At 39.4% G+C, this 26,332-nt stretch overlaps 1 protein-coding gene across 2 annotated transcripts; it reads right to left on the minus strand.

The window, feature by feature from the left end:
- Positions 1–239: 239 nt before the first annotated feature.
- On the minus strand, positions 240–25,332 carry waca (WW domain containing adaptor with coiled-coil a). 2 transcript variants are annotated; one of them, XM_088001169.1, is made up of 13 exons: positions 25,093–25,332; positions 24,863–24,893; positions 23,489–23,681; positions 14,392–14,483; positions 13,911–14,026; positions 13,705–13,820; positions 9,182–9,436; positions 6,650–6,772; positions 6,395–6,543; positions 5,340–5,464; positions 2,621–2,810; positions 1,753–1,880; positions 240–1,666 (listed from the first exon to the last, which is right to left on the minus strand). In XM_088001169.1, the coding sequence occupies exons 1-13, from the start codon at positions 25,131–25,133 to the stop codon at positions 1,597–1,599; spliced, it is 1,629 nt and encodes a 542-aa protein (XP_087857295.1). In that variant the 5' UTR covers positions 25,134–25,332; the 3' UTR covers positions 240–1,596. The 2 variants fall into 2 exon arrangements, with proteins under 2 accessions (XP_087857295.1, XP_014838664.2); XM_014983178.2 differs by having other exon boundaries at positions 2,621–2,813; positions 25,093–25,330.
- Between the last annotated feature and the right edge of the window lie 1,000 nt (positions 25,333–26,332).

Consider the following 26,332-nt stretch of genomic DNA (forward strand, 5'->3'; position numbering starts at 1 on the left):
AAATTTCCTTAGTCATATTTTATATACACAGCATTTTTATAGCAACTACAGGTAAGAGGCTATAAAATTATACGTGGCTGGAAGCCACACAATACTGCCCCTTTAAGAAGAGAAGCTGTTCAGGACCCAGCTCCATATTTACAGATGACAAAGAAGTGAACTCCCAAGTGTCTCTCATTAACCTGATGGCAACACAGAAAAGCTTTCCAACCAGGCACCAATAAAACATACAGACAAGCTTTAGTTTAACATGTTTATTACAATACGTACATTTCACATTTGAGCTTTGACCTCTTGCTGCCCTGCGCTGACTGAAGAGGTGCTCCACATGCACCCACCCTGGACCTGCTGAGGCCGTCCTACCGCTCCTCCACCGGGGCGCTGGTGAAAATGTGTGGCCATCATTGTGATTTTCCGCTTGTCACTACAACTCTTATAAATAAAACCTTTTTTTTAATTATTATTATTTTTTATTCCGTCTCTCTTAAAACTCCACTGTTATGTTAGCAACTGTACAAAGGAATGAAAAAAACAAGAGGTACAACCCTCAACTTGAAAAGTCAAAGAGGTGTGGGAGGGGGAAGAGAGGAACAGAAAAACAGTGGGAACCCAAAGGAGAAGAAAGTAAAGCACAACACAGAAAGGTGGGATGTGTCAGAGAAAGAGGCGTGGCGGGCGGGCAGGTAGGTGGGCGAGTGGGTCAGGAAGCCAGGGAGGGGTGGTGGAGGTTACCGGGAATGGTCCAAAGCAGCACGCCATCACATCCCACAATGGATTTTTTTTTTTTCCTTTTTGCATTTTTTTTTTTAAATAATCACTCACTTCACCAACCACCAGGCACTGATTTTTTTTTTCAGACTGGGTAATGCAGGGCCACCAGAAGCTGCTAGCAGATCACTAAGCATTGGGAGCAGGTGGAAGTCTGCCACGCCTGCACATGACAGTACCCCTCCACTCAGGGAGGCTGGAGGGAACGGGTGAGTTTACCGAGATTTGACGAGCTGAAGAGATTGTTCTGGTTGATTCCATGCCTCCAACACCTTCAAGTCAGCCTGCAGGCCACACACACACGCACGCACGCACGCGCTCACACACACCAGCTGACTCAATGGTTCAGAGATCTTGTGAAGTGACAGAGTGAAGCCGGAGATCTGCAGATGAGTTAACGTGAAGGACCGGAGGCGCCGAGGCGTTGATTAGTCTGGATGTCCAAAAAGCTTTGATAGGCATGGCTTTCCATGGCTTCAATCTACAAAACATATTTACAACATAGATAATAACATCTACAAGAAATCTACATTTTTTTTCCACCCTCCCCCACCGAGGGTTTTTCACAAAACCAGAGTCTTGTAAATCAACCCTCCTCCTCCAACAGCAGCTCCTCGGTTCTCCCTTTCAGGTCTCCCAGTCCAACGGTCCAAACCAACCCGACTCAAACTCCTCTGAGAGAGTGTGTATGTGTGTGTTTATGTGTGTGTTAAGACTGGGTTCAAGAGGAACCGAACAACTGCTTTCTTTCCAGCTTTCAACTATGTGCAATGGGTTTCCCCCTTCCCCTCAAACCCCCCAAAAACAAAACTCTCGACCCCAAAGTTCTCAGACCATGAAGGAATTTTGATTCTTCAACTTTTCAAGTTCTTTGATTTGCTGTCTCAAAAACAATATCCTGAGGGGAGAGAGATGAAGAGAGGAGAGGGTTAGACGTGTGGATGTTTTGACCGAGTCGTGACCGAGGGAGAGCGGCGGTCTCACCTCTGCTCCCGCAGCGTAGCTTGGATTTCACAGACTCTGACCAACGAGCGCAGATTCTTGAGCTCAGTGCAATTCTCGGACATGCAGATGCTGCCCATGCTGTGGGCCTCTTCACGTAGCCTGGACGCCTGGAAGAGTTCACGCCACAGGTCAGCTTGTTGGTGTTCCCCCGGGGGCCATTCCAGGGCCACTACTATTTTCCATTTACACATGTTGCCACTTGATCAGGTTATTCATGAATTCCAGGGTTTCCCCCGGTGTTTTATCAGTCTGGCAGCCCACCAGACTTTACTTGAGACCCCACCAAGCTAAGCTTTGTTTAATTCTTTTTAATGTTTCTTTTTTTTTTTTGAAGACTTTATAGTTGGTGTTTCTGTTCTTTGAAAGACATCAACAGTCCCTCATATCTGGTGAAATTTTTAAATATCAACTTTAAACTTTAGTTTAACTCAAAAACATGCTAAGCTGCTGGATGCTACCACCAGACTTAGCAAGTTTTCTAGAAGAAACCCTGAATTCAATGTCTCTTCATTTCTGTGCAGATGATTCCCAGATTTATTTGGCTGTCAACCCATCAGAGCTCCTTACTTTTAAACTTACCCTACGTCTTTCAGACATCAAAACCCAGATGTCTGATAATTATCTGTTACTCAATAATGATAAATCTGAGTTAATGGCATTTGGACCCAAGGTCAACATTTTGAGAACATTACTAAAACTAGTGAATGCTTTTCCTCTGAATATTAGACCGGGCTCTTGACTGCCTCTTTTTAAATCATTAGTTAGGATGTTTGGTTGTGAAATAAAAAAAACAACAACAAAAAAAACAAACAAAAAAAAAAAACAGAAGATTTTAGGAGGTCCTGACCTGCTTCTCTGCATGTTCTGCAGGCCACCCCTGCACATGTTTAATAAGGTTCTCATTAAAGTGGGTGGCCAGCGTGGGGGTCAGGGAGCAGGAGGGCCGCACCGCCGAGGCGCCGGGGGGAGCCGAGGCCGCGTTGGAGGCGTTGCTGCCGGAGCTGACGTGGTTGGGTCCAGGAGAGGGACTCCTCTGACTGCTGCGGTTCACAAGAGAAAACGGAAAACGTTTATGAAAAAATGTCTCCTCAAAACATCCTGCAGGTTTTATTCAGAAAACAAAGTTTTCATGAAGTTTCGGGAGGAGATTTCTGCTAAGTACTGAAGATAAGAACTTGATTTGCTGTTCACACACAATCTGAAATTACCAAAGAGGGAAAAGTTGTGGGTTATAAAAAAAAGATCCTTTTACTGCAAACTGCATAGTTTGATGCTGTGGAATAGGGAGAACTGCTACATTATCAACAATTTAAAATTTAACGTAATAGTCTGCTTTTGTTTTTCATATTTTAACTTCAAAGATCAAAGTAAAATCCTTTTTTAAAACCACGGTTTCTGCAGATTTCTCACTTTAAAATTTGTTTTAGAAAATTAATTTCTAAAACCATCTGTCAGATTTTAAAATTCTGCAAATGTATGTAGTTGGCTTCAGAGGTGAAGTTAAACCCCCCCCCCCCCAACAATTTAACATTTCATATTTGAACAAAGATTAGAACCACTATAAAATCCAGACCTGAAATCCTGTTTGTAGTTTCTGATCTTTTGGTGTCTTTGTAAAAGTTCAAAGTCATATAAGAATCAAAGCTTTGATGATAGTCTAAGCTTCAGAACTTCAAACCGATTTAAAACCCTGATCTGTGAGAATGTAGAAGCAAAAAAGGCAGCAGAACTGTCCTTTTGTAAAAATTTCTGATTTGGAGTATATTAACTGCTAAATTTTATCAGTACCTCATATACACATGTAGAATTAAAGATGAGTCAACATGTTATTTAAAACACTGTAAAATATCCCCTCAGGAGAGAAACAGATCTAAAGCTCTTTCCAGATTCATGGGCAGCAACAATCTTTATTTGTACATTCAAAATATATCTATAAAAATGGCACAGTTTGATTCTTTGGCTTTAGAAACAGTTTAGAAGATTCATGTGGAGCTAGAGAGTGAAATAATTCAGCACAGACGATGTAAAGTGCAGGCAGCAGGCTGCTACTGTGGAGCAGGTCAGCTCATGCAAAGACGGCAAAAACAGCGATGTTACACTCTGATGAACCAGGTTTCTGCTGGTATCACTCAGCACAACTACAGCTTTAAGAACAAACACCTATGCATTTAGAAATGTCTCTGCATGAGAAAACTATGCTTTCAACTCTGAAGCTAGAAACAAAGTAAACAGAACTAAAAAATAGAGTTAATAAATGTTGGAGCCTATTAAGAATTAGATAAATTTATTCTTTGCTAAATTAATTTCCACAGATTTAATGACAAATTAATGGTAGCTCACTTTTGTATATTAATTATGTATGTATTTAATTGTTCTTTTTAGACCCTCCTCCTTGTCAGTCAGGTTCGGGCAGTCATTAACAGGCAGAAACAGCTGTTGGGGCGGAGCTGATTGTTTGGTGAAGGAGTGAGGAGTGAAATGATTTTTGTACCGCAAACTATGATTTTTTGTTGAAGTCAACTCGGAGATTACTTTTTGTTATGTTTGTAAGTAAAAGAAACCTTTTTGGAAACAGGAAAGAGTCTCCGGGAGTGCTTTATTTTGTTTCGAGCGAGTCGAAACCCTCCTCCTGGACTGCTCTGGCATTTTTGTGTTTTTTGGATATTTCGAAATGCGAGAGTGGACGTAACAATAAAAGACAGAGAAAGTAATGGTGTGGGAAATCGATTGCCTTATTACGGAAACCATTACAACCGTGACCAATCTGGCTATTACATAACAAAATACTATTAGGCTTAGATAAACAATGGGGTACACCCTAGTCAGGTTGCCAGGGCGACTCAGACTCACCATAGGCCCATCACCGTAAGAAATTTTGCTGGACGATTAATTATCCCAGAAGTTATTAGGACAAATGATAATATTGTTTTGAGACAATTTTCAAGTAACATAATAGCAATGGGATAATAATACAAGAAAACATTCACAAAGATCAATACTTTAATTTCTAACATTCAACGAAGACATTTTAAATATCCTAAAAAAAATATGCAAAACAACAAATTGTGAATTATGAAGTCTGTAAATACAATTATCCTTAAAGAAAAGCCTAGATGAGACCAAAGAACCAGACTGAAGACTTTTATCATCCAGTTTTTGGTTGATAAACCCCCCAAAATCATTCATTTCCATGCAGATGGAAATGAATGAGCTGGTTTTAATTGATCATGCATTCAATTGATTTATTGCAACAAGTCTAATACACAAAACTAATGACCTGTGATTATAGGGATCAGTAATGGCTCTGGGAAGAAAGAAATAAAATAGAGTAAATAAACAGAAGCAGCAGCTCTGATGTGGCGCTGCAGAAGAGCCCAGATAAGCAAAACAAAGCAGCTTGTCTTTGTTCCACTGATGACCAGCAGGTGGTGCAACAACAGAACACATTGAGACACTGGATGAGCTCAAACAGCCCTGCCACTGGAGGTAGGAGCAGGAATGCAACAGGCAGTAAGTGAGCTAAGGTCAGGGGTCAACCAGCTGAGTTTGGCAGTGTCGGTACTGACCCTTGGCGCTGAAGTGTGCGTGGGGAGGCCGTGGTGGCGTCGTGACCGTGCGGCTTCTCGCTGGACAGCGACTGCTGAGATGTGGGCTGGGAATGAGGCGGCTGCTTCACCACTGGCGTGCTCACCTGAAACGCAAGTTGGAAACGATGCGTCAGCACAAAACGCCGACCTTAACGTCACTGGGATCAGCTGGTGTCACTGGTACTCTACCTGAACAGAACATCAGATGGCGCTGTGGTGTGGCTAGCTCCCAGCAAACACATGCTCTCTTGTTTGTGCTAAATGCCACTTTGCATAATCATATCACTATTTTTATTTCTTGTAAAGCAAGACAAAAAAATAGCACTTTTGAGTGTCCTATAAAGCACTGTATGAATTTGATGCATTATTAGTTTTCATCTTTAAAAGCAAATGAAACTTATGAAAAGGCATAAAAAAAAGTAATGTTTTAGTGACTTACTTTTAAAGATGCACCAATACGATATTAATATCGGTATTAGTCCCAATATAGAAAAAAAAATCTAGATTGATGACATTTTGTCTGACCCATAATGGAAGATCTATTCAATTTGATTCTACACTTTGTGATCTGAGCAATATCATGCTTTGTTACTTATTTTACATTATATTCAAAATTCCTAATTGCGCTTTCTGAATCATTTGAAAGGTTTGTTGCAGTTTATTTTTACATGTTGGACCAACGTAGTCAAGCTATTATTTAGTCAGTTTCAGTTTCTTTATCATTTATTTTCCATTGGCTGTTCTACTCCTAATTCCACTCAGAACAAATTAAAAGTTGTTGTTTTTACATGTTTGACCAATCTAGCTGGCTTATGAAGCTACTGGTGTTTTGAAGTGTGCTGTACTGGGGCAGAGATATCAAATCACCTTGTAATACAACACATTTCCGTCTGTGTTTAAAAAAAAAAAAAAAATAAAAGAAACATTATAAGTCAATTTAGCACTGATTTGCTGTATCAGATAGGTAAACCTTGGATATCGGTATCGGAAGTAAACAAACAAGAAAAAAAAAAAACTACGTGGATCCTACTTACTTTTGGTTGTGAGATGACGGGCTGTGCACTGAGGTGAGACTTTAAAGGGCCGACGTTCGTTTGCGGCGTGCTGATCCTGGGCGACACGTAGGATCTCGGCGATGAGGCGTCTGACGTTAAAGACATCGGTGACTGATTTGATTGTTGAGCTTTTGGGAGAAACAAAACCGTAAGGGACCCGCAACGAGCCGACGGTGCAAAAACAAGAACTGGAAGCACGGCGCTTCATTTCAGCTGACGTTCAACTTCCTTCACCTTGGTTGGAAAGCTGAGCAGCTTGGGAGAGGATAGTAGTGATGTTGAAAGCCGACGGTCCAGCTGTGAGGATCTTGTGGAGCATCGACTGTAATGACGCTTGTGTGACAGCAGCTGTGAGAACTACAGAAACGAAGAAAGAAAAACCACAAAACATGTTGGTGATGGATTAGTTTCTGAACCAATTTAAGGAAATTGTGACCGACTTATCGGTGCACTCCTTACTTCTCTTTTCTTATCTCTTTTATAATAATGTCGCCGCTACACTTTGTGAACTTCAACATCTCAGCTGCTAAAAATATAGGCTACATCAAAATTTGGCAGTAAAAGTCAACCCAACAGACCAAATCTGCAATAAGGAAATGTTCTCAGTAAGCAGTGCTTATCTGGTTAAACCAGCGAGTTGAAGATGCTGCCATCACTGTTCTGGATAAGGTCTGTGGTTATTTAGATAAAGAAAAGTCACATGTGAACAGCATTTTCATGGACTGGTCATCTGCTTTTCACACAGTTCAACCCCACATTCTTTTAAAGTGTTAAAAAAATATGAATGCAAGTAGTAATTTTATCATTCTGATTATAGAGTTTTTTAGTTTTTTTTTAAAGACGGATCACAATGAGATTGCATTAACATTTATTCCCAGTGCCATGTCTTAAACACAGGGGTTCCGCAGGGCTGTGATTTATCCCCTCTGTTATTTAAATATAAATGAGGTAAACTACAACACAAAAGCTCCTGGATAATAAAATATGCTGCTGATACGATTGATGAAGCTCCTCTGCAGGATGCTAAACACAATGCTTTCAGCAACTGACTCGTCGTCAGGTTGCTCATTTTAAATGCTACACAGTAAAAGTCTTACCCATTGGGTCCAACAGACTTCACTTCCACTTCCATGCAAATTATAAGCAGCTTCTGGCTAACTGCTGTTTATTTACTTTTTCTACATACAACAGTGCCAGTGATAAAAAAGGCAGGTAACAATTCTAGGTTTATAGCACATAGAAAACGTGTCGAGCGTTTTAGTGGTTCACACAAGTTAAACGCAACTATAAAGGCCCAGATTTATTCTGCTTTTAGATATTTGCGTTGAGTGAGACTGATGTGAGCGCATACATCTTTGTTAATAAGGAATAATGTGTGGCAGGTGCGTTTACATCTCAACACGCTCGCTCAATGTGTCTGTTCTGGCAAACTGATAAACAAATTACACCACCAGCCAATCACAGACGGGTCCTTTTCATCCAGAGTTATTCTTTACAAATCTACATTCATTCACTTGGAAAAACAACAACTGATCCCAGCCAACACAAAAACAGCAAGCGTTATTACAGAAATGAACTGATGATGTCACAAAAATTTACTATTTTTGTGACATTATTTTGTAGATCCTACAAAACAGTAGGGTTTAGAAAAACACAAGAAAACTTAATGCAATAAGTTTTGTACCCAAAGAATATTTATAAAAATATGCTCACTCCTCCTACTTCATGTTTTATTTTATTTTATTACTTTTAAATGTGACCAGCATTACATAGTTTGTCTTATGATCCCTTGGCTGATTAATTAGGATTAGTATTGTCAATAGTAACACAATTACAAAGTCAAATTTCCTGTCAACTTTAAGCATTAACACAAAAACATAGCAGGCTGCTGGTGGACTGGCCAACGCCTCTACCACCGGGATTAGCAAGTTTTCTGGGGGAAAATCCTGAAACCTAAGAGTCAAAATAAAGTTTCCCTTATGAGCAAATTGAAAAGCCATAATGCCACCAAGCAAAGGCTGACAGTGGTTTAAGTTATTTACAGAGAGTAAACATCTTGGAACGGTAACTGAACATGAAACATGAAAACAAGCTGAATCAGGGGATCAATGAGGACAGGAAACAACTCCCACCCAGATCAACCCTTCTATAAGAAAGCTACTCAGTTCGATGAAGACAGCTCTCATTCTATTCACTCACTGTTTTCATATAACAATAATAATGAATTATGTTGTACTTTTCAAACTTACTGAGAAAAATCACTTCCATTAATTGGAAAAACTATGATTTCTTCTCATTCACACACTACCAAGCTGCACTATGTGGCACATTTTCAATGCATTTCATTTGACTTGTTAAACTCTCTTATTTTAGCCACATTTCAACCAATCACAGGAGTGACTGAGCTTGAACAGGAAGTTATAAAAAGTGTAAAACTAAATCACTCATTCCTCATTAAGTGCTTGATTAAATTGCTCACCAAACAATTTTGAAGCGCTAAGAATCAGCCTTCCTTCCTCTAACTGAATCAAACATCCCACACCAGGGAGCTTTTCTCATTTAAGACATCAGATACACAAGCTTTACAACACACATTATTTCAAGTTGGATAGAAGCCAATGGTGTTAACTCCAGGGTGAAAACTAATGTTTTAAACATGCTACTCTTCCACTTGCAAAGCAAAAAGCATCACAGCAGACGTTTTGCAAACACAGGCTAAACGACATAACATAAAATTGCATCGTCAAGCTGTAACTTCTCTCTTACCCTCGTTGATTTTTGTCATGTCCACGTTGGCGTTATTGAGCTGCAGGGCCGTCTGAAGCGCTGGGAGAAGCTGGCGGAGCAGGTTGGGGTCCTGGAGGATGGGGGGTGTGGAGGACTGAAGGACTGGGGAGACGGGCACGGTGGACGCCGACGAGCCCGGTGGCGCCGATGAAGGGTTCACGCTCCCCGCACCCGAGGAGGATGACTGCGACTGGCTGGGAAGAGCCGCTGTGGGCTTCTCCACCTGAGTCGACTCTGTGGGGAGAGAAGAGGAGAAGTCTGGTTCAGGCCACCGTCTGCTGATCCACAGAGACTGGAAGACTTCAGTTGAACTGGTTGATGATGGTGGTGCTAAGGGAACAACACCAGCACCACCACATAGTATCATTTTATAGCATAATCAAATAACTAAGTTACCTTCAGTAGTTATAAAAATGTTGTATCTATGAAACATAACTTAAAAGAAGCTTGACTTCGTAAGTTAACACTTTGAAATTGGGCCTCTGTCACTTTAAGAAGCTCCTGCTCTTTCTGAAACTCCGCCTTCAGGAAGTCATTACAACATGGTTCCTCTATTAACCCTTTAACAACATTTTTTTCTTTCCACCAGGAGTTTGTTGATTGCTAGTCAAGGGAGCCTCAAACTTGGTTCTCGGTCCACTAAGATGTTTCGAACATTCGAATGGTTGCTATGGGAGATTAAAGGATTTCTCAAACATGCATGAAAAAGAAAAAAAATAAAATAAATCAATACAACGCTCCAAGCTCATTAATGTTTTTGAGCTTAACATGATGTAAAACTTAAAAAACCCAATTGTTATATAATACTGCCCCTTTAAAATTGTTTATAGAATCCACAGTAAGAATAGAACTTCTTCAACAATACTACTCAAAGTCAATGCAAGCAGTCTGACTTTTAGCCAAGTTGTTGCTTCAGAAACACAATCAGCCTGTTCTTGCTTACAGAGGCTCATCTGAACCACCAAGACAGTCAGCTGCAGCTGGAGCGACCTCAGAACGAGCCTCTGGGACCGTTTAGTTGAGAAGGTGAAGGCTAAAGTTCTGTTCTGAGACAGTTATGAGGAGTTTGGGCTCAGAGGCAGGAGAATAAGAAGAGCCCAGAGGCTAACGCTTAAACCAACACACTAACGTTTGAGAGCAACTTAAAAAGGACAGCCTGGCTCCCGAAGCTGCAGCGGTGAAGGAGTGGACATATCGGATGGTATATAATCACCCGTTGTGACATATAATTATATATATTATAACGGGTGATATATAATGGTATATATAACCTGTTTGAAAATTAGAAATGAAAGAACAGCACAGTTATGAAATTAAATCTGACCCTTATGCATTATTTGTATAAAGCAAAAAGGTCGCCGTTACTAAAACATCTGCATCATTTCACATCAGCTGGGATTTAGTTGGTAAATGTACGCTTCTGGATCAATCTGCCGCTAACAGAACAAACTAACAAGTTGTGGAGAACTAAGTCAGGAGTCTTTGTACAGCTGGCTCTCTGATTTCATGTTTGGGTGGTTGTGTGATTACGTCACAGATTTACACTGAATGTCCAAATTCTTAGAATGCCGATCGGGGAAACAGCTGATGCAGCTCTACACACCAACTTTTTGCACAAGTTGCACCTCACTTTCAGTGAATTGCGGCCAATTTTTTTAATTTATTTTGCTTTTACTTGCCACCAGTAACATTAATCTTTAGACCCATTTTTTAAATTTACCATACGTAGAGTAAATAGGAATGTTACGATATACATTTGTAGATTCATTTGGATCAGCAAAAATGTAACGTATACTCAAAAAGCATCATTTCATACAGAACCAGAGTGTAACATGTTGATTTTTTTTCATACTCATTATTACTTCCATAATTGTAGACAGTTATCAATTTTCTATTTGACTTTATGCAAGCTAAAAACTGGGTTAAACCCCATATTTGCAATATTTCCACATTTTAATTCCACTTGAATTATATAGCATCACTTAGTAATCCATCTAATTTTTTTATTTACTCTACAGAGAAATGCAATATATGTACAGAAATGGATAATCAAAGCTATTAAAACACAGAGTGAAATGAAACAACCTATATGCAATTTCTCTCCCTAAAAAAATTTAGTTAAGTCAGATCCAGCTTAAAATGCCAGCAGGTCAAAGGTCATCCATTTATAAATAACTTTCCACATTTGATGTTTTGTGCAGATTTGTAATGGAAACGCAGATTAAGGTGCTGATCTCAACTCTAAACCATCTTTAAGACAAGATTTTCTTTTACAAAATGTAAAAGAACATGACATTCTTTGCTTTGCACATAATGTTTAAGTTTTTTTTTCTCAAAATAAATAAATAAAAATCAAACTCCTTGTAAAGTCATTCAGTCCTTTGTTGAACCACAGCGCTGTGAAACCTGAACAGTAAATATGAAACTCTTCAACTGCTTTCATTCACTCCATAATGAGACACTTTTTGGATTAATAAATATTAGAAAATTGAACAAGTGGAATTTGAAAAATAATAAAAACAGATCTCACACTGTAGATTAGAAACTGAGATCACCTTACCACAGCTGCTCTAGAAATCTTCATATCTGTAGAAAACAAGACCCTGCTCTCCAAACTCTAAAACCTGAAGCCCCTCATGTGTGCTGAGAGTTTGTATTTTAGTCTGTTGACACACGGTTGTACTGATAAATCCAGAACATAGCAGCTCGTCATGTTCACTGATGTAACAACACGGCCAGCTATGAGTAAGAACCTGCTGAGATAGAGACCGCTAACTTAGTGAGCTGGTCTGGAGAAAACCGTCTCTGAAAGGGATAATCAGCGCTGGACACCATGTGGTAGCCGAGATTTAAGTGTAGCTTAACCCCGGCTCTGAGAAGTGTTACAAACAAAACAGATGACCACTAGAACAGGAAGCTAGGTAGTTAGCTAGTTTGACAGAAAGAAACCAAGAGGAAACCTAACAACTGATTAACTGCACTGGGCGTTTTCATGGGTCGTTTCCATACATTACATGTCCTGACGCTGAACGTCTTCTCGTACTCCAGGAATGCTCTTTTCACCTAGAAACACAGATCTATGCCCAACAAAACATCAGCATCCAGAATGCTTAAATTAACAACAGCCACATTTTAGAAATCAGCATTAATATCTGATTCCTGTGGTTTCAAAGCCGCCACTCCAAACTGTGTGGAATCGTGGGGGATTTTAAATGAGCTACACTCCAGACTGAAGGGAGATCGGAAAAGAATGCTGCATTTAGAAACACAACCTGCTTTCAAAAAATACAACAGCTTCACAAACCTTTGAAAACATCCTGGGATCTTTATGAAGTGAAGTCTGCAGAAAGAAAACGACACACACATGCCACATCCTAAGCAGCAGTGTGTCTGCTCTGTTCAAACTTGAAATCTGTGAATGATCAAAAATCCAGAAGAATTGTGATTCTGATCTGTCCCTTTAAGGAGAAATGCTGTAAAAGCAGCCAAACTTCCTCAGTCATGGCTGGGATTCTACATGCTGAATCCATCATTAAATTGTCCCAGAAATGACTGAGATAATGTTGTTGTTTCAAGTAATTTAAGAATTATAACAGTATAATAATGCAAGTTTGACCTCTCACAGAACACTAAATAAATCATTTTGTAAAGAACTTTCAATACTGGAACTGCAAGATATTTTAAATGATCCAAACTAAACTAAACGACCAAAACCACACAAAACAAAACCCAGAAATTAAATATATTAGAAAGTATCAAACAAAATTGCCCATCAAAAACATAATCAGAGCGGAAATTATTTAACTTTTTTTTTTTCTTTTTTTATGTTTACCTTTATAGTTTGTGTTAGTTGAAGTCATAATACCTAATTACCTGGTGATAGTTTCAAATTTCCTGTAGATGTGAAACTTTATTAACTCAAAAAACACATTAGGCCCCTGGTTACAGTTTAACCCTTCTAGACCGAACACGTCGGCAACAACAGAAAAATGTGCAGTACGGTAATTCTGTGACACTTTGCATTATCTGAAAAATAAGCAAAAAGATCCAGGCAGAGATTTGAAACTTAGGACTCTTAAACCTCTAATTCCTTAAGTCGACAGTTAACAGCCCTTGTTCCCACAGTACAACTTCTCCTCAGATCAGTCAAAAGAGAACAGAGCAACTTAACAAAGCAACATTTTGCCCAACTAAAACCACCAACTCTGAATCGAAAAGCAACCCAACGGCGAAACCTAGCATACAGCTTGGTTTGAAATTGGACCTGTCATCTTTAGAAACCTTGAAACCAAACAACATGGGTTGGATAGTGGAGGTAAAGTGTTTGTTATGAAAACCAAAAAGAACCAGCAGTTCTTTCTGCTGTCACAATCTGAATACATCACCCTTTGAGCCGCCAAAGCAAACCGTCTTCAACAAAGACTGCACAAAACAAAGCATCTGTGATGCAGGCAGATGAAAGATGGAAAGCTTGGCATTGCAGAACCAGACGCGGTACCTACTGGGTCCGGTGAAGCCGGGGGCTGCCGTGGCTTGCATGGCCTCCCTTCTGTAGTCCCTGTCCTTGGGGAAGCTGTTGACAACGGCGCTCTTTGTTGCCTCCTTTTGCCTCTGTTCCCTGCCAAACACAAAGCAACCCGCGTGAGCCGGTGACCGCGTGTGACGGACGGGACGCGCAAGAGTGCCGTGCATCCGTCGCCGCGGCTACCTCTCCAGCCACTCTTTGGGCTTCTCCCACTGGGACACCTCCGTCCTGCAGTTGTAGTAGTATTTCTTTCCGGAGGAGCTGATGTGCTCTGACCAGTCGTCGCCAGGCTCGTAGGGCTGGGTTGGGAAACGCAGAACCCAAAGGGCAGCGAGAAGAGAGAGAGAGAAAAAAAAGGCAAGAGTTCATGTTGTGACAGTCTGATGCAAGAGGCTGTAATATAATATGAGAGAAAAAGACTGTTCCTGTTACTGCTCTTCAACTTCAGTTTACACGATTCAGGATTTTTTGATTAAGATGTCATTTAGGCTTGTTTTTATTTTGCGTCAAGTAATAAAAATGTGTCTGAAATTTACTGCAAAGTGCAGAAAATGAAACTTGTTTTTTTTTTCCTTGTGAAACTATGCACTCAGAAGTCATTACTGAGATAAATTTTATAGCGGTCTGTCATCGGCTCTCGAGCTCCAGCAGCAACAATACTTACTGTGTCTGATGTCTTGCTGGGGTTAGAATGTGAGTTGGAGCTATGGAGGGAACTGTGGTTGTGGGAATTTTCTTGTGGAGAATAACTGGGTCCTGCAGCGAAACACACAGAAATTCAGCATGAATGACCGGGTCCAGTGAGGGACAAAACAGCAACACAACGCAACACAATCCAGCTGTGGTGTATTTAGCTTTATACCCTGTCCTTTCTAAAGCTCCCCGCCTTAAGCATTTCATGACACTGTAGAAATAACCTGTCATTTCATCTGCATGGTGGTGTAGTAGTGCCACTGCAGATGGGGGTGGGGGGGAAGGAGAAATAAACTTCTGCCAAAAAATAAAAAACTCAGAAATTTTGTGATTGGTCTCAGAAATTTTGTAGAACAAATTCTGAAATTTTGAGTTTAATCACAGAATTTTTTTATAGAAGAAAAAAAAAAGGAAGGAAAAACAAACAAACATTTCTGGGTTTTAAAAGTCAATTTTTTTTTAGTTTTTAAAACTTACATTTTTGTGATCTCTCAATTTGAATTTTTTTCTAGCAAATGTTTCATTTTTGGAGCTCAGAAATGTCCTTGATTTCTCAAGAGAATTTCTGACATTGATTTCCAAATTTCAGAATTTGTTTTGGGCAGAAACTTACGCCTCAATTTTTTTTCTCATCTACAATGGCCCCAATACTCATCATACTTTATAGATCTTTGATGACCATTTACTTGACAACAATTCTACATCACATTGCCTTTATTTCTTTACATTTATTTCACACATTTATTCATCTTTAATTCAGGATGCTACAGTAGAATCTGTATTTTTCAGTAAGATAAGGCAACAACTAGCTGCTTCTCTCACACTAAAGACACATTTGAGTTTACACCAGCCCTGGAACTCCAGTTTGTTTGTCTAGGAAGTCTGGTTTGTTTGTGGACATGCAAAGAATGCGTAATCAAACTCTGATTCAGACCAAACAACAGAACTCTGGTCCACCTACAAACCTGGGTCTCCGTTTGATTGAAGTGAACTCTGGTGCAGTTTGAAAGCAAATGTGAACGCCAAGCGGACTGGAGACCGCTCCAATGGTAGGAAGCGGACTAAAGCGCAGGGCATTCTGGGTAAACACAACCAAAACAAATACGAGGGTCTAGTGCTAGCGGGAGAAATGACTCAGACAAACAAGACAAAAGAGAAATCCTCCAACTCCTAAAATCTGATGCTACTCCATTTTTCTTTACATTTTGTGAAAAAGAAATTGCGTCCAATATCTTCTTTGGAGGGTTTGTGTATAATTTCCTTCAGAAGTTCTTGGTGCAGCGCCACCACAGGCGAGGAGGGGAACAGGTTTTTCAATTTGGTTGGTTTGATAGTGTAGTGAGAAAGAAAGCAGCAGCAGATGAAAGTGGAACAAATGTTGCAGTTTTGGCCCCCAATTGAATGAAGCTCCAAATCTGTTTTCCTTTTATTTCTAAAGCCATCCGATAAATCAATAGCGAGTACCTGAGAGTGACAATTCCTGTCTAGATAGAGACAAACTGCATTACATCCTGAAGCCTTTCTGACTTCAGGTTCCAAGTAGTCTGGAAATACTAAAAATATTGTCAAAACCTTCATTTTCTTATTCAGACATGAAAAGCACTCTAATAAAACTTCATTCTTACCAGACTATGAAATCTAGAAATCTATAGAAATTTACACAGAGCCAAACATGCTACTGCCTCACCATCACTGGACCAAATCAACTCTGAGCTGCTGCTGTGTTGAGGATGAAACTTATTTTATCGATGTAATCCTCACAACAGCTTCAGTTCACATTCCATTTATCCTGCTCTGCTTATTTTTGTTCAGTTTCCACCTATATTAGCAAACAGCGTATGTTTCTGCTACTTATCAAAAGGGGAACTATGTCAGGTTTCAGAATGAACGGATAAAAGCAATGTGAAGCTGGCAGGTTATGTCGTTGTCAAAAGTGGCACAATTAACCACCTTTGAGACAAAACTGTCAATTGTACCGTTATTTAACAACATGCAGGCTTCTGGTTTCAAACTCCATATGATGAAGCATCTTCAGATTCGATTGCGATTTTTAGGTTCGCCATTCAATTCAGAAATTACTTTTGTCTCATAATTAATTTTCCTGAACAAAAATAGTTTAGAGATTCTGATTAAATAATGACTTACAATAGTAAAGAAATTGAACATTTAAAACAAATTTATAAGGTTTCATATGCTCTGTGTGTTCTAATTCAGGGTCTGCAGCCTTCGGAGGACGGTGAAGGCTGCGAATATCGAAGACCAGGAGAGAAAAACTGTGAATTCGGACAGGTCTAGCCTTCTGCCAGCTGTTTAGCCTCCACTTCAGTGGAACTTATGTTGCCTATTCAACCGTGACAGCATGAAGCACAGAGCGGCAAAGGAAAAACAACAGAGCCGAAGTTTGTTTTTTTAGCCTCGCAATACTCCTGATGTCTGTATTATTTTTCAACTTTTGTAATAAAACCTGTTCCACAGTGAAAAAGAAATGTTGGTTTGATTCTAAAACGTTCAAACGTGTATATGCATATGCAACGTGTATATTGTATATGCGATCATGCAAACACTTTTTTTTCATCCTGGGTGAAAACAAATGGACCGATCGAACAATCGGAGCGTTCCGTCACTCGTTTCACGGAGGGAAGAGAAGTGGAGAGTTTGCTAACAGTTTTCCTATTTAAACACTACTCACTATTTCTACCACTAAAATATGAGCTGCAGTGCATTTTGTATTTAAAGGCACATTAAAATATTTTTTATTTTTTTCTACAAGGAATGAATAGAAGCAAATTATTCATTTTCATTTATAATACTCTCCAGATGTCAGATAAGACATTAGTTAAATAAAACTATTACATTTGAAGGCTCAACTTTAATCAGTCAAACCAATTTGCTCAGAAATAAATTAGATACTTTAGTAAACCAAACATTTTACTACTAGATGTTACATGACTGAATAATATTGGTTAGAGGTGTGCCGATCGATCGGTCACCGATCATAATCGGGCCGATTTTCGTGAAAAAGTGCATGATCGGTGATCGGCGATCATTGTCTCTTTTACCGATACCGATCATCTCATTTTGCAGCCTGCCTGTGCAGCTGGTCTCCTCTTTACTTCACTCTGCGCAAACGCGCAACAACAAATCCTAAGCGATGTGGAACTATAACGCACTGAGTGAATGGGGAAGTTTGCGTGTTGTGGGGAAAATTGAAGCACGTCAAAAATGCATCAACACAACGAAGCTAATACGACATAAAAACAATGAGATACTTGACGGAGATTGGCTACATCGAGGCTCACTGCAGTAATAAAGACATACGGAGGATCAGACAGCAGGTAAAGCAGCGCACAGCTACAAACACTCACCTGGATTAGCATGACGGTCAGAAAGCTAAACAAATAACCCGCAAAATTATTTAAGTCTTCGAGCTGCGATGTAAGACGCTGGTTCTGCTCTCCTGTTGAACCGCTGTTTCAACAGCTCCAGGTGGAGCAGCAGCTTCTCTTCTGCTCCACCTGGTAGTGACTCTCACACCGAACCTCTGTTTAAAGCTGCAGCATCTAACTTTAAAAAATACATTTTACATACGTATTAAAACTTTCGCTGTCCTAACATGAGACAGATAATCTCTGAAAAAATAATCGATCTCCTCCCTGTTCTGCATAATTACTCCACTCAGTCAGAAACAGCCAATCAGAGCTAGCAGTAATCAGCTAGCCGCCATGCTATCAGGAAGTTTTCATTCAGTAACTCTGGATTGTTTATTGTAATGGATCCTGTTTTTGCCTTTGAATGTTAAGTTTTATACTTGAACTTTTTGGCAATGTTGAGAGGTTTTATTTTGGCTCTTTGTATTATTTATCCTCTTCAGAGCCTTCATATGTTTTCAGTAGAGGTGTGCCGATCGATCGGTCACCGATCACAATCGGGCCGATTTTCGTGAAAAAGTGCATGATCGGTGATCGGCGATCATTGTCTCTTTTACCGATACCGATCACCTGCTTCTCATTTCCCAGCCTGCCTGTGCAGCTGGTCTCCTCTTTCCTTCACACTGCGCAAACGTGCAGCAACAAATCCTAAACGATGTGGAACTATGACGCACTGAGTGAATGGGGAAGTTTGCGTGTTGCGGCGGAAAATTGAAGCAGGTCAAAATGCATCAACACAACGAAGCTAATACGACATAAAAACAATGTCATACTTGACGGAGATTGGCTACATCGAGGCTCACTGCAGTAAAAAAGACATACGGAGGATCAGATAGCAGGTAAAGCAGCGCACAGCTACAAACACTCACCTGGATTAGCATGACGGTCAGAAAGCTAAACAAATAACCCGCAAAATTATTGAAGTCTTCGAGCTGCGATGTAAGACGCTGGTTCTGCTCTCCTGTTGAACCGCTGCTACGCTACAGGTAGTATTATTTCACAGACGGAGCTTCGCTTCTGCTCCACCTGGTAGTGACTCTCACACCGAACCTCTGCTTAAAGCTGCAGCATCTAACTTTAAAAAATACATTTTACATACGTATTAAAACTTTCGCTGTCCTAACATGAGACAGATAATCTCTGAAAAAATAATCGATCTCCTCCCTGTTCTGCATAATTACTCCGCTCAGTCAGAAACAGCCAATCAGAGCTAGCAGTAATCAGCTAGCCGCCATGCTATCAGGAAGTTTTCATTCAGTAACTCTGGATTGTTTATTGTAATGGATCCTGTTTTTGCCTTTGAATGTTAAGTTTTATACTTGAACTTTTTGGCAATGTTGAGAGGTTTTATTTTGGCTCTTTGCATTATTTAGCCTCTTCAGAGCCTTCATATGTCATCAGTCTGTTAAAGATAGTATTATCAATAGCAGTACAATTTGCACATTGCCTGTTTTGTTTAGTTTTCTTCTTGGAAAAAGTTATTAAAAACAAGTTTTTGTCTAAATTAATTTGAATTCATGGTTCCTTTTTCCACATAATGTAACCAGTAGTGTTTATGATAATAATAATTATGTGATCGGTATCGGTGATCGGTATCGGTGTATCGGCCCTCATGGGTGATCGGTATCGGTATCGTGAGGAAAAAACCTGATCGGCACATCCCTAGTTTTCAGTCTGTTAAAGATAGTATTATCAATACCAGTACAATTTGCACAAAGCCTGTTTTGTTTAGTTTTCTTCTTGGAAAAAGTTATTAAAAACAAGTTTTTGTCTAAATTAAGGTGAATACATGGTTCCTTTTTCCACATAATGTAACCGGTAGTGTTTATGATAAAAAATAAATAAATAATAATTATGTGATCGGTATCGGTGATCAGTATCGGTGTATCGGCCCTCATGGGTGATCGGTATCGGTATCGGCAGGAAAAAACCTGATCGGCACATCCCTAATATTGGTAGTAGTGTCATTTAAAGTGTAATATAGTAAAATAATTTGAAGCTCTTCACTGCCATTGCAGCTTTGCCTGAACACCCGATTTGGACCCGCAATGAATTATGGGAAAGTATGGGATATGGTGGGCTGTGAAGGATACACCAGATCCATCCTTCAAGTCTGCAGAAAAGAAGGACGCATTTGGAGGAGTCTTCGAATTCAGACAGGCCTCGTCGCTGCAGTATGACGTAAGCAGCCTACAAATCCGTCCTTTGAAGGATGCAGCCTCTGAATTCAGACACGACTTCTATCAAATTCACCAGTTTGTATTTAAACAAAAGCAGGTTTGTGCACCAAATTCAGTAACTTAAATTACCAGGATTAGGTTAGCTTAGTTAACTGGCTTTTCTTAAATAAAAAAAGAAAAAAAAAATTCAAAGAATTATTCAAAATAAATACGGCAGCCGAGTGGACGAGTAAAGCGATGCGCAGTATACTCACGGCAACTTAAATGCATTTGAAAATTGATTTTGGAATATTCTGAATCAATCTGGAATCCCCAGGACAAGGAGTTGCAATATTTTTTGTCATAGAATAATTTTTTCTGGACTTCTAATAAGATATAGAAAATATCTCACAATCTACTCTTGCTAATGGGCTGTTCTTTGTCAACCAAAAATGTCCTAACATCTGACTGTTTAAAATCCAAATTGCATGTCATGTAACAGATTACTGACATACAGAAATCAATGTTTTTCTGCCGTGTTTTCTATGGTTGATCAAACCAAACGTACTCCTCCTCAGAGAGAAGAAGCTGGTCAACAGGAACCATGGACAGAACCCTGACCCGCTACAAGATCTCTGATCGAGTCATTTTTCTGATTGTGACGATGTACACCTAGAACAGGAATATCCTGCAATACTGTTTATGGTCTAATGTTTCACTACACGCTGTCAAAACGCCCTCCACAACAGGTGCTTTAACAACACAATTCTAAAAATGTAAAAGTGACTGTAATTACATGGGAATTTAAAGTCATTGCCAGAGAAGCAGCTCTGAAATGGCAACAATGCTGCAGCTCATGTGGAGAGCAGCTTGCTCTCTGCATGAGTGATCCAGTCACAGAAAACCAAACATGAAAGCCACAAACTAAACTTTGATCTTCTGAGCCTGACATTCTGATTTGTGCAAATACTCAGGATTTTTATAAGATCTTAATTTTATTCCAGCAACATTCATGAAACAAAAAAGTTGTTGAATCTAAAGCAGCAGTTCTGGCTGCCTCTTTGGGGTCAATATTATTGCATAATTTCGATTTAAACTACAGGTTCAGAAAAAATATTTTTCATTTCAAGAACAAATGTTTTCCAAACTGACTTTTTCTCTTTCAAATCTCTTATCTGACACAACATGAACTTTTTACTTTCATGAACATAAAAAAAAAAAAATCCTACATCAGTTCATCCGTTTCTTCCTGTGCCTCTGCTCCATCTGGCAGACAGACGGCCCGGTTCTGGTTCTGCTGGAGGATTCTTCCTGTTAAAGGGGAGTTTTTCCTCTCCGCTGTCGCTACATGCATGCTAGCTATGAGAGAAATCAAGAACACAACGACTCTCTCCTGTGATGATGTAAACTGCTGCAAAAAACAATAAAACGTCGGGCCTCCCTCAGCTGTAGCATCACCAGCTGAAGTCACTTTGACAAGCTTGCACTAGAAAGTTAAAACTTAAAATCAATATGGGAAAATATTAAACCTTGGAATACAAACCACCAGTGTTGAATTTGATCAAAAACTTACATCAACTCACAAAAAAAGGTCTCGACTTTCAGCAACGTTTTCTGTGGATCGATAACAGGTGATGTAATAAAACACCAACCCGACTGACCATTTCTTCCCGGAGACAAAAAACCAGTAGAAATATTACTGACCGCTCACGGCAGGAAGTCAACTTCTTTGCTAAATCTCACATTATAGCCTGCTGATGTGGCATGCTAGTGCTAGCTTGATTCCTCTCAGCGTCAACCGTTTGCTGGACTGAACTTAACGCGCGTCTTCTGCTTCTCAACGCATGTCACATCACACCGCCGGGACGACAAACTCTGCTCATTCATGTAAATGTGTGTGTGTTGGGGGAAACAGTGGACTCCTCTGTCCATGCTTTCTGCTTCCCGGATGTCAAGTCCTGCCAACTAATTTTCATAAGAATCATCTTTTGCCCGTTAGATCGTCCTCATGTTCGTTCGGAGCAGAAAAGTTATAGTTTTAGGAGTCATGAATGTTGAAAATTCAACTCTGATCTGAGGAGATTCTGTTCAAATATTGGCATAAATTGTTTGTAAGAGTTTCCATAATTTTACTGCTGTTTTTATTAATATGTCCCAGAATAAATCCTACAAATATGGTTCTGTTGAAGTTTTAGATCTTACATAAACAGACTGAACAACCTTAAAACAAAACACATATTTTTAAGTACAACACAGAAACAGTGATTAGACGTTTACCGACTAAACTTGAGTTATGACAAAGTATTTTCAGTCTTTAATCTTTGCAATATATGAGTTAATAGTAATTCTGGTTTGAACTAATTTCCAGTATCAAGTCAATTTAACCAAACATCCAAAATTATAGATTTTGGATTTAACCCAGATTCAGATTCCAGAAAAAGGAACTTTAATTTATTTTTTCAGGCTCTGTCAATAACATAATACATGCAAAGACCATCGTACCTGTATGAACATGCATTGTCTGCAGCCACATGTTACTTTTCCTCCCCCACCTCCTCATTCAAACAATGAGCTCCAGTTGATTTATGAATTAAGTGTCTGCAGAAACGTCCAAATGAAGCTGAAAATGATAGCTGTTCAGGAAGTCCACACAGCGCCTGGAGGAAAGCCCGGGTTAACGAAGGCGACGAGGTACGTCAAACCACCAATTAATTCTGATCTGGGTGTTAAGAGATCGCCAGCGGAGCAGTGAGGAGCCCTGGCTGGGTGGAATTTACCTCAGCTTGGCTCAACTCAAACTGCAAGCATGGCTTCAACAACTTGGATTACAAATAAACAAATTTGAGAAAATGAGAAATGTTCAAGCCAAATAAAACCAAAACCAAATAAAATAAAATAAACCCGTCACATTAACAAATTTTGCTGGACGATAAACGGTCTCAGCAATTATTGCAATAAATGATACTATTGTTGTTTTCAGACCATTTTCAAATAATATCACCAAATAATATCACGATAACTCGGTAATAATGTAAGTGTGTCTTCTCAAAGGTTGAGAAGCTTCCACATTTTAAATATAGAAAATAAAACACAGCAAACAACAAATACAACAGGAATAAAATAGATTATGACATCTATGTAAACAAAACTGCACTTCAAAAAATAGACTGAAAATTAACGAGTTCAATTTAATTTATCATGCTTAATTAGTTCAACATTTGAATACGACTCCCTCCTAAACATTCACATTAATTACTTCCCGTTCAACTCCAAGAGATGCTGCAAAACTCAACAAAATTCTTAAAAAGTAGGTTCATCTGTGGAGTTTTTCCCCCAAAATCTGTTCTGTCGCCTACAAAAGACAAGTGGAATCAGTCACTTCATCCCACTGCGCTGGTGCGTGGCTTTAAAACCCCCCGAACTTGTGTGTGTGTGTGTGTGTGTGTGAAAGCATGTGTGTGAACACCGTCAGCCATCTCACCTCCGTCCCGTTCTCTGACGCGGTGTGTGTGGAGAGCCTTCGCCCTGCTGTGGCCCGTGCCGTCCGTGTGTTTGTTCTCCGGGCTGTCGGACCTCCTGAGCATTTTGCAAGGAGGGGTGACCTCTGTGGGGTCGCGCGTCTTCTCGTGGCGGTGTTCCCCTCCTGGATGGCTTTTGGATGAATATTTGAGAGTCTGGAGACACAAAAAGGAAGGAGCTCACTGTCATCTGGTCATCAAAGTTGCAAACAAGGGTTCCAGTTGTCACAGTGCCCCAGCCGGCTCTGTTATAATACTTTTAAATCAAGTCTGGATGGTTGTTGAAACACAGCTGAAGCAAATGGATTACAAGTCTGATACCCAGCCGTTCTCACAATACTTAGCCCGGTTTGTTTAGTGAAGAGAAGAGCGTTGTAAATTTTAATAAACTCTGACTGGTGAGCATCACTTTAACTTTTACAAATCCACTGCTGTTCTACAAACCTTTGAATATATTTTACCTTATATCAAATGCAAATATGTTTTTTTTTTTTAAATGTCTAAAATTAGGATGCTACAAGCCACAAAACATTCTCAACATGAGTCCAAAATTGAAATAATCAAGATTTCTTAAAATATTAGACCCATTAGCTGAGAGTGCTATTATTCTAGTTTTTTTTTTTTACTTTTTCACTTATATTAGTCAATCACATATTAACAGATATTGTTTTTTTTCTTTGCAACTTCCTAGTAAATTATGAATCTAAGCCTTTTGAGTTTATCTCAAATTAGCAGCTTAAATGATAGCAATCTAATTAACTCTTCAAATTTGTTGTAGATCTAAGCATAATTAAGCGTTTTCAACACTTAAATATATAATTATGATCGGCTAATTATATAATAGTAAAGGTAAACAACATTTCAAAACACTGACGACGAATTGCCTCTACTGCCAACTGAGATTTTTTTTGTGTGTGTTTTGGTTAGAAAATGTTGGTCTTAAGAAGATATTCTTACGACTCCTGTGTTAAAAGCTAAGCTGACTTTATCCTTAAAATGACAGATTGCGGTCGGGCCCTAATCGGAACAGCTAGCAAGAAGGCTAACACTACCAAGCTATCGTTAGCTTTGATCTGCAGTAAAACTCCCTCTGCCCTTTCCCTAAACCTCTTCCTTCGACGGACTCATGTCCGTATGTGTTCTATTGACATTCAATTGTTTGCGTTGTGGATATTTTCCATGCTTTGTCCCTTATTTCGGGTAGCATGCCCACTACTTTTTCGTGTTATTTTCCGCACCGACTGAGGCCCGTGCTTTCTAGAAGCCCGAGCTAGAGTGTCCATTTTAATCTTATTTGCTGCTAGCGAGCTAGCAGGCTACGGATAGCTAACAAGTACCTGATAGGGCTGAGAATCTCTTCGGTCGCACCTGAAAATAGAAAACAAAACAGTAGAGTGAGAAGCTTTCAATGCCAACGTCGAAAAACGACTTTACGAGCCTGCGGAAGCAGCACGTTCAAGTTTTAAAATACTTATTTTGGTTTCGGCAAAAATGGCGGATTGTCAACGCGTAGCTACGAGGAAAGGGGAAAAAATTAGAATAAGTAACGTAAGAGAAGGATGTTTACCCATCGCCGAGTCTCGGTTGTTTCCTTGCATACATTACCATCAATGCCGTGTTAGTGTGTTTAGAGTGGGATGTGAAAGACTTGGAAATGGCACTATGTTTTCTTGTGATTCGACGACCTGAAATCGTCTGTTGGTATATAGCAATGCTATCGGGAGCGCTGGTCTGAAGAGCGCCCTCACTCAGTCCATCTCCCACTCTGAAAACACAGCTCAACCGCTACCAGCGGAACAGAGCAGTTTAGCAGCGAGCCAGGTTGCCACGTCGGAGACAAGCACCCACATGGGATCACCTTCAGAAATCCAGCAAACGTGCATCGTGGTTTATGAATACATCTAATAACAAAGTCCAAACGTTTGCTGGGTACCTTAAATGATTCTTTATACATGCATTCATGAATACAATGCACATGCTAATGCCGTTTTTTAAATTATTATTCTTACAGCTGCAAATAAAATACGGTAAGATATAAGTTTATTGCGGAAACTTAAATATAAATAAATAAATAAATAAATAAATGTTTTGTAATTGGTTACAGTCCAAACTGGATAGCTAGAAAGTGCACTGTAAGAGCCGCAAACTTCAATTATGGGCAAACATGGCAACCTTGTTCCTGATAACTCATAACGCCCCCTCTGATGTCTATGTACTGATTTGAAACAGTAAATTTTTTTGAAAAGTTTAAATCAACACATTTTACTATTAATTATTTTTCAATTCCGTTATGACTACGAGAAAGAATACTTCTTATATAATTTGCAAAAAACGCCGAAAACAGATAGTTTCTGGTTTAATGAATGAAGCTGGCAATGAGGTTTTCCACTCCTGACATCTAGCGGTGGGATTGTGACGTTACAATCAAAATTTGTTCAATGTTTATTGAAAATAATGAAATATGTATACACTTCACTAAAGAATTTTGTAATTAATAATAATAATAATAATAATAATAATAATAATAATAATAATTTATAATTTTGTGAAGACTTCTTTGCATCCTGTTTTCTATTTTGACATATCTGTTAACAAATGTATGAAAATAGAATTAATTCTATTCTGAAAGAATAAGTTTCAAATGAGAGCTGCTTGTCATTGTTCACAAACAATGTATCTCACATCGTTTTGTAGGTTGAGAACAAAAGACGCAATTGGCTCTGGTTCGCAATGCATTAACACGAGGACCTATGAATGGGGGTTGCATCTATTGTCAGCGAAATTCCTGCAACTTGCTCACACAGGCA

This window comes from Poecilia mexicana, unplaced genomic scaffold, assembly GCF_051168715.1.
Source record: "Poecilia mexicana isolate PSO_F unplaced genomic scaffold, ASM5116871v1 scaffold_20, whole genome shotgun sequence".
Taxonomy (NCBI): domain Eukaryota; kingdom Metazoa; phylum Chordata; class Actinopteri; order Cyprinodontiformes; family Poeciliidae; genus Poecilia; species Poecilia mexicana.

Coding starts and splice junctions, on each gene's coding strand:
- waca (XM_014983178.2), bottom strand. CDS start 25,133: ATGGTAATGTATGCAAGGAAACAACCGAGACTCGGCGATGG. Junction 23,682..24,862: donor GAGATTCTCAGCCCTATCAG/GTACTTGTTAGC, acceptor TTGTGTCTCCAG/ACTCTCAAATATTCATCCAA. Junction 14,484..23,488: donor CGTCAGAGAACGGGACGGAG/GTGAGATGGCTG, acceptor GTTTCGCTGCAG/GACCCAGTTATTCTCCACAA.